This window comes from Dipodomys spectabilis, unplaced genomic scaffold (genome assembly GCF_019054845.1).
Source record: "Dipodomys spectabilis isolate Male_0828 unplaced genomic scaffold, ASM1905484v1 ptg000019l, whole genome shotgun sequence".
Classification (NCBI taxonomy): domain Eukaryota; kingdom Metazoa; phylum Chordata; class Mammalia; order Rodentia; family Heteromyidae; genus Dipodomys; species Dipodomys spectabilis.
Genome location: NW_024870696.1, coordinates 769,630 through 782,210, shown reverse-complemented (window position 1 = coordinate 782,210; position 12,581 = coordinate 769,630). Strand labels below are relative to the sequence as shown.

Below are 12,581 nucleotides of genomic sequence, written 5' to 3'. Positions count from 1 at the left end.
AGTCTTCATTTATTTATTTAGGTGGCAATAGGGTTTGGACTCAGGCCCTTGTTCTTGCTAGACAGTCGCTCTACCACTTGAACCATGCCCTAACCTAAACTTTTTGTTTAGTTTTTGAACTGGGTACCACTTTTTACCCCCAAGCTGCTGCAAGCTTCCTATTTAGGATTTCCATGCAGCTGGAGTGACAAGCATGTCTCATTGTGCCCAGACCTCTGGTTAAAGAGCAACTCTTTTTTTGTTTGTTCAGGCCTGAAACTGCAATTCTCCCAATCATCTTCCCCTCCAAACTAGCAAGAATTAATAGACGTAAGCCACCATGCCCTGTTCCAGCTGTCCATTTTACTAGCAATAATAATGCTTGCTATGATTTGTGGTGGGTTTTATGGGCACAATACACTTTGTGTGTGTATGATTTTATTCACATAATGTTCTGTTCCTGAATCAGGAACTGTGCCCAACATTTCAAACTCAACACAGAAGGTTGAGTGGACAAATCCTTCCTCCAGAGAAAATTAAATTCTAACCTCAGACAAATTGCTACAGTGTCAGCCAGAGTCATCTCTAAGACCCCGAATGTTCTTGGCTCAAGTAACACAACAATGATAGCTGGACAAAGGAGTCTCCTGAGATGGATAGGAGCTCAGGGCACTGCCAAACCCCCTCATCCGGGGAGAGGGGAGGCCGTGTCTGCAATTCTCTGAAGACACTGCACTGCTGAGGGGAGGGGCCTGGGTCCTGACACCTGACAGAGCTTCGGTCTGATGCCAAACTCCTATCATGCATGGCACTTGGAGGAGGGTACCCCAGAGTTAGGACCAGGGGATCTTTGGGAATGAGTCTGGCACTCATACTATATTTATGTCCTAGCAAAGGGAATATCCTGTCTAAATGTAATACCTACAATCTCTTTGCCTTCATTTTGTTTAGGGAACAACACAGTCTTTAGGAGGTCCCCAAATACCTTCTTCAAGTAGAGACCCCATTCTCAGCAATGTACCTGAGCTCCAACCTGGGTTCAAAGCCACTCTGAAACTAGCAGAAGGAGAAGGGGGGGAGGGGAAGACAGCAAACAGGGCACAAGGGGTAGGGAGGGGAGGGGCTTACTATGGCTGCACACTTGCCTTTTAAAACCAGTTCGACCCTTGTTTTCCCAAGTGCTAAGATTGTTTAAATGACTTTGGAAATTGTGACAGTTCAAAGTCCTAGTCTTTTGTGTGACTTGGTTTCTGAAAATAAGTAATTGTTCTTGCCTTTAAAGACAAGCACTCAAAGGTAAATAGACAATCCTTAGCTCAGGACAGTAATCACTCAGCAGGAAAGTCAGTTCACAATTCTAGTTGCTGCTCTGTGGGTCATGGGAAAAGGCAACAGGACTGTATTCATGAAAAAATATAGAGTTTATGTGGATTCCACAGAATTCCTGATGATGAGAAGATCTAGATGAGACTATACATATCTTTTTTTTTTTTTTTTTTGGGTCCGGCCATGGGGCCTGAACTCTGGGCCTGGGCGCTGTCCCTCAGCTCAAGGCTAGCGCTCTACCACTTGAGCCACAGCGCCACTTCCAGCTTTTTTCTTTTTGCTTATGTGGTGCTGAGGAATAGAACCCAGGGCCTCAGGCATGCAAGGCAAGTGCTCTACCACTGAGCCCGAGACTATACATATCTTATAATAGCAAATATCAGTGACTGAATATTTACAATATGCATTCACACACTTTTTAGCTCTCCCACTCTCATGATTAGAGTGACTTTGTGTCTGCTATCTTGTGTGCTTAGCCTTCCTATTGACCGCCAGTGCTGAAGAGAACTGAAGCGTACTCTCTGGTTTGGGTTGGGGGCTGTCAACCCATCCTTTGAGAATTTCTTCCTGAAGTCTTATTCTATGGGCTCAGGGCAAATATCTGGATTCACCAGCTCCATACTATGGCTCTCTCCAAAGAGTGCTCTTGTGAGTTTCTAGAATATTTCTCCTCATTAAAGATGTCTACTATTAGCTCTCCATTTCAAATGTCCTGACATTTTCTGTAAATTTAAAGCATCAGTGGTAAGTTAAGGTCCCAGGCAGGAGGAGGCAGTTATGCCTAAAGCTAAAATGCTCTTTTATGCTGAAGCACCTTGGAACGCTGCATGGCCTACAAAATTAAGAAAAGTGAGGGAAGGGGTGAGTTGAATGGGTAAGAATGTTCAAAGGGATAACACTGATCAAGATACATTGTATTCATAAAACTGGTGCTGATGGTTCATGACTGTCATCCTAGACACTTAGGAGGTTCAGATCAGATGATCACTGTTCAAAGCTAGCCTGGGCAGGAAAGTCTGTGAGACTCTCATCTCCAATGAACTACTACAAAGCCAGAAATGGAGCTGTCTCAAGTGGTGCAGCATTAGCCTTGAGCAAAAAAGCTCAGGGACAGTGCCTAGGCTTTGAGTTCAAGTCCCAGGACAGGTGAGTGCGTGCACACATACGCACATGCACCCACACACACACACACATACACAGAGTCAGGGAGTAGTCAAATTGATATTTGTTGTTATCCCCCTTTGAACAAATGAATTTTAAAATAAAATGAGGAACGTTAAGTATAAAGAAAAAAATCTTTGTCCACAGCCCCAATTATTTCTCATGTGCTCCCACCTAGTGTTCCTCCAGTAATGAAACTAGCATCACAACAGTCAACAATGTCTAAGCTGGAGCTGTTAACTACACCTTGGCCTTCCCACTACAGTGTGCTCACTATCCACCTCCAGTCTGCAGAGCAGGGAACTGAACCTCGGTGTGCTAAAGCCCCACCCACTAGGGAATGCACTGCTGAGAGTTTGGGACATGTCCTTCTAGGTTTTTGTCAATGAATCTCTGTATACATTTGGGTACTTAGGCAAACAGAGAATGTTGCTGCTTTGTTTCATTACAAAAACATATGCAGCAAGGTGCCAGTGGCTCACACCTGCAATCCTAGGCAATCAACAGGCTCACATCTGAAGGATCTTGGTTCAAAGCCAGCCCAGGTAGAAAACTTCTCTAGACTCCATCTCCAAAATAACAAGCAAAATGCTAGGCTGGAGGTGAGGCATGATTTAAGTGGCAGAGTGCCAACTCTGATTAAGAAATCCAAGTGAGAATGCAAGGCCTTGAGTTCAAGCCTTGGTACTAGCAAGAACAAAAACAGAAATCTTAAGTGGATCATGCTATATACTCATTTCTGCAATCTGCAAGATTTTTCCATGATTGTTCATATAATTCCTCCCTTCCTTCTTTCTTTCCCTTTTTTCCTTACCCCCCTTCCCCTCTTTTCCTTCTTCCTATAACGTTTGGTGATACTGGTATTTAATTTCAGGACCTTCTCCTTGCTAGACAAGCACTCTACCTCTTGAGCCACACATCCAGCCTTAACTCATCCTTTTTAAAGGTTGCCTAAGTGGTGCAGCTTTATTGCTGCCATACGGGCTTGAGGGCTGATGAAGTCGTACACCACGTAGAATCTCACATAAGCGTCCTCACACACTGGGCACTTGCTTGAAGGTACAAATGAAGACCACAGCTCTTCACATTCAGACTTTCACTGACGTGGCTGAACGCTCCTCCAATGCATTTACCATGAGCATGCGAATACATACTTTTCTACAACTATGCCAAAACTATGGGAGATAAATGGAACCTTGTGCGAATTGGCTTTTCCTGAATTATAATAAAAATTGTATGAGGCAACACTACCCAAATGGTAATTAAACAATACAAATACAGTGAGTTAAAACTAAGGTAGCAGGAAAAGGGTTGTGCACTTTGCTTTATTTACAAATACCCATCTGGGCAACCCTTTTCTGTCTTTGGACCCAGCAACAGGCTCCTTCTTTTCATAAGGAGCCAGTGATTGCCTTGTGGTTCCACTCACTCTTCCCTCTGTAGCCCAGGTTCCCTCAGATGTGGTTTTGTTTCTCTCTGTGAAGTGAATGTAAAGACCTAAAGACCTTGTGAACTTATCTGAATGTAGAAATGGGTGGAACTAAGCAGCAAGCTTTTAGAAATTTGTCTTCATGGACTTTCCATAGCTTCAATTTTCACAGGCATAGCTATTTTTACCTGGGTGAAGATACATCGGTTTGCATATTCTTTAAATTACCTAATTTACCAAGTTGTAAGACACCATCAGCTCTTGGAAATCACCAAATTAACTGACTAAAACACGTGGGTATTTTAGAGAGTAGCCCAGAAACCACCTAGAGGAGAGGGCACTGAGCTGCAGTATCTGAAACAGAGAGAGAGAGAGAGAGAGAGAGAGAGACAGAGACAGAGAGACAGAGACAGAGACAGAGAGACAGACAGAGAGAGAGAGAGAGGGAGAGAGGGAGAGGGAGAGGAAAACAGAGTGAGAAAGGCAGAGGGGGAGTGGTTGGTTAAGATATTATGTACCAGGTTAGTGATGTGAAACATAATTCTATATGCTTCCCATCCAATATGCTGCCCCATGAACCATGTTCCCTAAAATACTACCTTTTACCTTTTTCTTGTTCACTTGATTGATTTTCTTTATTATTATCTTTAAGTAGTTGCACAAAGCAGTTGCAATTCAGCACCGCAGATTATGAGTATAATGTATCTTAATCAGAGTTATCCCTTCCAACACTCACCTCCTCTCAACCTATACTCATTCCCTCATAATTGTTGCAACCACTATGGAAGGCAGTTTGGACATTCTTTAAAAAACTAAACATAGAACTATCCAATAATCCAGAGATATCACTCTTGGGCATTTATCCAAAAGATTATAAGTCAGGATACAGTAAAGACACATGCACAACTATGTGCATTTCAGTATTCACAATAGCTAAGAATGGAAACATCTTAGATGCCCTGAAATGGATGAGTAGCTCAAGAACATGTAGTATGTGACATATATATATTTATATATATATAAATATATGCACATACATATACAACTATATGCACATATATACACACACATACACACAATGGAATTTAACTCATTTCTTAGGAAGAATAATATGACATTTTCAGGAAAATAGATGGAACTGGAAAAATTACATTGAGTAAAGTCAGGCTCAGAGAGACAAAGGACATATTTTTCTCTCATATGTGTTCTCTTTCACGGATCTACATTATAAACATATAAGAAAAACTATATAGGGTCATATTCAGATATATAGAAACAAATTGGCCAAAGTATGGTATAATCAGAGGAGGATTCTGATTATGTAATTCCTATGAATAATGAACTTACAGTTCAACAAAATGAGTACTAAGAAGATTTTTCCTTAATTATTTACAGATGCACTTTATAAATCTCAGACACTAATCCTTTGCCTTTCATTCATCATAAATATAACCCCTAGCCTTTACCTATCCAGGGTCTATTTCTTGTAGTCATCTGTCTTATGTAACTACTTAGTTATTATGCAATGAAAGAAAGTTTATTTATAGCTTTTCCTAAGAAGTGAAACACATCTCCCCAATATTTTCTGCTAGTGTTTTTAACAATTTTTTCCCCTAGGTTATGGATGAACTTGAAATACAGAAGTTTCTGATATCTCACCAAAATGCTAAGTCTAGACATGGAGACACTGGGTTTCAAATGGAAATTTATGATGTAGAATCCTTGTGAGCATAAACAAATACCCATGCTGCTGGGCACCACCTTCCTTAAGAAGGATTAGAAGCTGAGAGAAGCAAAGAGAACACATGGATGTTAAACCACGATGAAAACTGGGACAAATGCTTGTCTTTGAATGGAGAGAACATAAAAGATGAAGGTATGACTCAGCCTAGAACTCCACACAATCTCCTCTACCCACAGAAACTATGGTCAAATCCTCAAGTGCATGGAAAGCTCAGCATTTACTGAGCATCTATGAGGAACATGCACTGCTACATGCTAGACACAACTGCAAGCCCCAAAGGGTACATTTTTAACCTGTGAGCTTACAGTGTAAGAGAATCCACTTTAAATGAATTATTCAGTTTTGCTGAGACAGGGATGCTGAGTAGTCTACAGGAAAACACAAATGTAATCCAAGAGAATGAAGAAGTGACAGTGTGGGTGGCTGGAGAGACTTCTCTCAAAGACAATGAATCTACAGTACCCAAACTAGTAAGTAAGCAAGCCAAAAGAAAGGTATGGAGTATGTGCAGGAAGGCACGTCCCGCTTTGGGCAAACCACCTTTCCAGTCGTTGGCCTGGCAACATTTGGAGCCTTAAAATCTAGTACAATTGGAGGGGTGGGGCATGAAGCTCCTACACTCATCCATATTCACATTCTCCTTACGCCTCTTCTTCTCTTTCCTGGTACTCCTCAAACAGGGATACATGCTTTAATGGATTATATTCTTTGTGTTCTATCTGTTACTTCTGCTTGGGGTACCCATCTTCCTTCCATACTTCAAGACCCATCGAAGACTCAGCTCTTGCATAAAGCAGGTCCTAATCCCAGCAGACATGATCTTTGACTCCTCTGAATATCTGTAGCAATGTCTGCTTCTTTTCCCTCTTTTTTCCCTCCTGTTCATATAATCACTAACAATTATTTTTATAGAGGTAGAATAATAGAGTGGAGCATGCATATTGATTCATATTAAGGGAAAAAGTTTTTAATTTATTTCATATCATGACAATTCTCACATTGACACAAAATCTATAATCCCAACTGGGTACTGGTGGCTCATGCCAGTAATCCTAGTTACTCCAGTGGTTGAGATCTGAGGATTGAGGTTCAAAGCTAGCTTGGACAGACAAAATTGTGATTCTCTTATCTCCAATTAACCACCAAAAAACTGGATGTACCCTGCAGCTCAAGTGGTAGAGAGAGGGCCAGCCTTGAGCGAAAAAGCTGAGTAAGAGCATGAGGCCCTGAGTTCATGCCTCAGTATGGACACACACAAACACAAAACAAAACAACAACAACAAACAAACCCCGCAAGCCTTTCCAGAAGTGAAAAGTCTCTGGACACCTACCTTAGCAAGACATGATTTTCCTTCGGGAGACAACTTTCTTAATCACATTACACATCCAGAGTAATAAAATTTTACCATTTATCTTGTCTAGGATAGGGGTTAAAAGACATGGAGAGAAAACAACAACAAAAAAACTTCCATCCATAAATCTCAATCCTACACCACTCATCTTCCCCCTTTAATTTAGTTCTTTGAAGACATTACTAATTTTGCTGTATGTTCCCTGGAGCATTCCTTATCAAGATTAAAAAGGGGCTTATTCAAGACAAACAGGATATAGGGAGTAATGGTTTAGCTTACAGGCGGGCTATAAATAGACACAACATTTTCCAGAAATCGTGAGCCAGTATGTGAGTTGCAGCTTAAATGTACAGTGCAGATTTTATTACAACGACGTCAACTAAAGTCATCGTTACAGAGTAAATTCAACTCTTACCAAGTTTTCTTGGTTCCTGGCTGCTATTTTCTGCTCCTCTTCTGCCCCATTTTTCATGTATTTGACCTCTTCCACTGGTTTGATCCTATATTCGTCTGTATGCCAAAAAAAGAAAAGATATCTTACAATTTTTTCCCCACAATCATAGAAAACTGCCAGTGAGTAAAGTCCAATGGCTTCCCTCTGGCCCTTCTATATGGATTCTCTGGAACAATCTGGAAAAAGCTCAATCAAGATTCTTGAATCTGCTCTGTCTACTGGATGGACTCAGCATCCTGAACACAGACATGAGTTCTTTGCATAGTCCCTCCACAGAGAGCAAGCAAACAAAGAAAACAGGCAAATCTGTCTTAAGACTGTTTTAAATCTATACACACAGAGACACACTGACCCAAGAAGGAAAAGAATATTCGTACTTCTCCTCAAGAGAAGACTAGTGTAAAAGGCCTGGAATGGCAATTTTCAAGTGGCATGTTTACACCTTAATTTCTTTCTTATGTGAAAACAGAGTACTGTTTAGGACTAAGGAGTTGTACTGTTAAATAAATATAAACAATTGGGAAGTGAAATTTTCCTATGACCTGCATATTTAATCTTTGAGCAGTATGGAGTTACTACAAATACACTGTCCATTTATTTACACATGCATACTTATTTAATTTAAAGTCAAATACACAAAAAGCCATAATATGAACCAGATCAAATAGGGTATTACTGAAAGCTGTTGAGTGTAGACAGTCACAGATGGATCCATACTTCCCATCAACCAGCAAGGCTATAAATTTCCAATGTCAATAGCTATTCCAGGTCAAATTCAGGAAAACATCAGCTGGAGTTTTCCTTCAGGTCAGAGGACAGAGGACAGAGGTGATGATTACAATGACATTTTTATCAGATTTGTGTCAACAGGAAATGACTTGGACTCCAAAGTTCAACAACAGAGTGACTTTGAGACATTTCTGTTGTCGTTTTTTTGTTTTTATTCAGTCATGGGCTTGAACTAAGGGCCTAGGTGCTGTCCTTGAGCTATTTTGCTCAAGGCTAGCACTCTACCTTAAATACTAAGCTACAGTGCCACTTCCAGCTTTCTGATAACTAATCAGAGATAAGGGTCTCATGGATTTTCTTGCCTAGGCTGGCTACGAACCACAGATCTCAGTAGCTAGGATTACAGGTATGAGCCACCAGCACCTGGTGCAATTTGAAGGAACAAAAATCATACAGATTATGGAATCAAAAAAATGCATCAACAAACCGATGCTTGCTTGCTTGGCAGATGGTATGTGGTAACACATAACTAGGAAAAACAGCTGTCTATCATGAAGGGAGTTCGTATTTCACAGTTTAGGAAGCTGTGATATATGTTCTTATTGAATTAATTGGGTACAATTAACTACCTTCTTAGCAACTTCCTGTTTTATTATTTTTCTTTCTTTTTTTTCTCTTTTGTTCCCTCCCTCTCTCTTTGTCTCTCATCCTTTTATTATTTTGGTATGTGCTGGTATTGGGACTTGAACTCAAGGCCTGGGTCCTGACCCTTACTTGGCTTTTTTGCTCAAGGCTAAAACACTACTACTGGACCCACGCTCCATTTCCAGCTTTTTTGGGCTTTCCTACATGGCTAGCTTTGAACCTCAGTCCTTAGATCACAGCCTTCTGAATAGCTAGGATTATAGTTGTGAGCCACCGGCACCTGGCTCTGTTTTAGTATTTCTAATACCACTTTTTCATGTTATTTTAGGTTTTCTAATGCACTCTTTAAGACACTACCCTCAAGACAGTTAATTTTTTTTCTTTTTAGTGTGAAAATACTGTACAGAGGGGTTACAATTACAGGGGCAAGATAATGAATATATTTCTTATCAAGCATTGTAGCCTCCTCCTTTGTTTCCCCTTCCCATCCCTTCCCATCCTCCTCCCCACCCCCCCCACCCAAGCCTCCCCTTCTCCTCTCCCTCCCCTCACCAAAGTTGTAAAGTTCCTTTTTCAACATAACAACTTGTACATCTCATTGTTGCAATGGATCCACCTGTATCCCTATTTAAATGATTTGTTTTTTCCCTTCCCCTCTACAAATTATACCTCAAATACAGTGAAAGCAGGGGTTATACCATGGGGGAGGGACATACAAAGCAACAAAGAAATCATCTTATAAATGTGTTAGAAACAATCACCTTCAAGACAGTTATTATAGAAACATTTTTCCAAGTAATTATGCTGGCCCAAGGTTTCTCAGAACTGTCATTCTTGTGAAGCTGATCTATTTACATCGATCTGCATACGAACTCCATGCTCACAGCAAAACCACCTGTTTGTTCTACCTCACAATTCAAGGTAGATATGAATTCTGTCTCTTTCTACAGAAATTGAAGAGACTGGTGTGAAGTTATAGTACTGAATGGTCTAGGGATTTTAAGTCCTAAATGTCTTCAGAGGTTAATCAATGACTTGTGATTCATAAGTACAATTTCAAAGAATTTCACAGGCAACTATGAGTGGTGCATGTTGGAATCCAGCACTCAGAAGACAGAGGCAGTAGGATCTCAAGTTCAAGGCCAGTCTGGACAACATAGCAAGATTCAGTGTCAAACAAACAAATGAAATGAGGATTTGGCTGGGTTTGAGAAAGATGTGGAGTAGAATGGAAGGGATGGCACTGATCAGGATGCACTATACTTATGATTGTTGAATTGAAATCCTTGTATACAGATATTTAAGAATACTTTCTAAGAAGTGAGTATGAACATCCTGTAGAAATAAAAAAAAATTACATTCTAGTTTGGCATCCAGAAAACAAATTATTGACACAATTAAGAATTATTTACTGAAAACCACATAAAGAGAAACAATTGTCAGTTTTAAAAGACATAAATTATAAGGTCTCCAATGTAATCAACAAAAAAGACAAATAAAAATAAAAGCGAGTAACTGAAAACAACCCTTAATATTTAACTGATCTGAATTGTGACATATGTGTCACATACATAATATATAAAAATCTGTCATATATATGATATATAATGATACAGATAAATTACAGTTCCAGTACAGTCTATGGCTCTATCTACATGACTCAAATAATAGGATAGGGAAGAGCATACATGTTCAGACCTAAGCAGGAAATTCTGAAAATCACAGCTGGCTCTTCACATCTTACATAGCAAAAGGTGTGTCCTAGAAAGGGCCATCCTTTCCTTCTCATTGTCCTATCATTTACCATGCCACAGTTCAGTGCAAACACACAGAACAGTCTGGCAATATCCAACCTTCATTTTCCCATCCCTCCAGAGCACCACTAAGTTAAAACTATTAATATTTCTCTCATGTTCTTTTCCAAGGAAATGGCAAAGCCTGGTAATACGACTTTCAAAGTAGCATTATTCCAAACACAGGTTTTATCCTTTCTTTCTTTCCAACAAGCCAAAAATCTCCAACAATTTAGGAAACAGACAGGTTTTAATGCATCATTAGCCATCCCCACTGGCTAGTTAAGATGATGCTAAAAGAACACAATATGATTGTATACAAAGAGAGAAGGAAGGCCTTGATCTGAAGAGCTCAGGGACAGCTCCCAGGCCCAGAGTTCAAGCCCCATGACTGACCAAAAAAAAAAAGGGGAGGGGAGGGGAGGGGAGGGGAGGGGAGGGGAGGGGAGGGGAGGGGAGGGAAGGGAAGGGAAGGGAAGGAAAGGAAAGGAAAGCAGAGGGGAGGGGGAGAGGAGGAGGGGAGGGAAGGGGAGGGGAGGGGAGGGGAGGGGAGGGGAGGGGAGGGGAGGGGAGGGAAGGGAAGGGAAGGGAAGGGAAGGGAAGGGAAGGGAAGGGAAGGACGGCAGGCAGGCAAGCCAGACAGAAAGAAAGGAAGAAAGGAAAAAAGAAAGATATCCAAGATGACAACGCCAGACCAGTCATTGCAACTTACAATCACTCCACACAAAATCTATCATGATATAAAGCAAAAAATGCCAGCGAGATGCTTAGAGAAGCCACAATTTGGACAAAGCAGATACTTAAAGAACAATCTATCAAATTTCACCAAGGCTGGTGCTGGGATGAAAATGTCCATTTGCAAACAGATAATTCATCAACAAATGTACCACACATTGCCATGGCAATGCAGCCGTCAGGGACAGCTCTCCTCGACAGACCTCTGCCAGGACAAATGCAGCCTTTTGGGTCATGACAGTGAGACTGAAATCCAGATTTCCTTTTGTGGAAGGCTCAGGGGAATTTATTTGGGACTAAAGCCCCCTTTTTATCAGAGCCACAGTAGAGGCAGTGAGGACAGCCACTGTTACCAGCCAGAGAATCCTGGCAGGGGATCAATGTGCCAATTTGATTAAGAAGGGAGAGAAACAGGACCATCTTCCTCACGCTTCTGCACACCTGTTCACCAGTTTTCTCTTCTTCCTGTTCATCTTGCCAGGTGGCTTATTGAAATGCACATCATGAACAGGAGGCTGCTTCTCCATCCCTCTGTGTAAACAGTTGCAGGCTGTGCTAGTCAAAATAGGTCTGGGGGAAAAGCAATGTCTTGGTGACATTTTTTAGAATTTCATCTTGAGATTATAATAGAGGGGCTGGGATTTTTAATTTTATTATTTTTTTCAGCAGTCATTAATCAAAAGGAGACTTGGCTGGAAGGTGTCAAAGTAGATTTAGATTTTGGCTGTTTGGAAAAACAACTGTAAGTAAGATCTCTTGTTATCCTCCATTAGCATGTAGAGTTCTCTGCCTTCCTGCATCTAACAGGTACATTTGTGAAAATTCCTGGCTTTGTAAGAACCCTGATATAAACTCTCTAGCCCATTAAAAGTTATCAGTTTTATTAATTTTGAAGGCAAAGTTGTAGCAGGTTTTCTATGTGCAATGCCTGGGAGAGAAGATGGATTCAGCTAATGACTTTTCAATGAAAACAACTCAAGACAAGCGTAGGCCATGGTGTCCTGCTAATGATACTGAATTACTTGGAGAAAATAAAGATATGCCTGAGAATTAAGCCACTGGGATTCTGGATAAAGGAGAGCACTTGAAAGTAAACACAAACAATACCCTACCATTCAATATCCAGATGGTCTATACTTCAAAGTGCATTTTGAAGCAGAAACTACATAAGAAGGGTTTGTTTTCCTTCTTCCCTGGGAATCCAGGGACTGGACTGGATGGAGCTGAGCTTTGT

The 12,581-nt window shown here is 40.8% G+C and overlaps 1 protein-coding gene across 1 annotated transcript in view; it reads right to left on the bottom strand.

Annotated features, from left to right (window-relative positions):
* CUNH1orf21 (chromosome unknown C1orf21 homolog) overlaps nucleotides 1–12,581 on the bottom strand; it is a 121,896-nt gene that overhangs the window by 66,398 nt on the left and 42,917 nt on the right. The window contains exon 3 of the mRNA XM_042674549.1: nucleotides 7,407–7,501. Within this exon, the coding sequence (XP_042530483.1) occupies nucleotides 7,407–7,501 (95 nt within the window). The remainder of the gene's footprint in view (nucleotides 1–7,406; nucleotides 7,502–12,581) is intronic.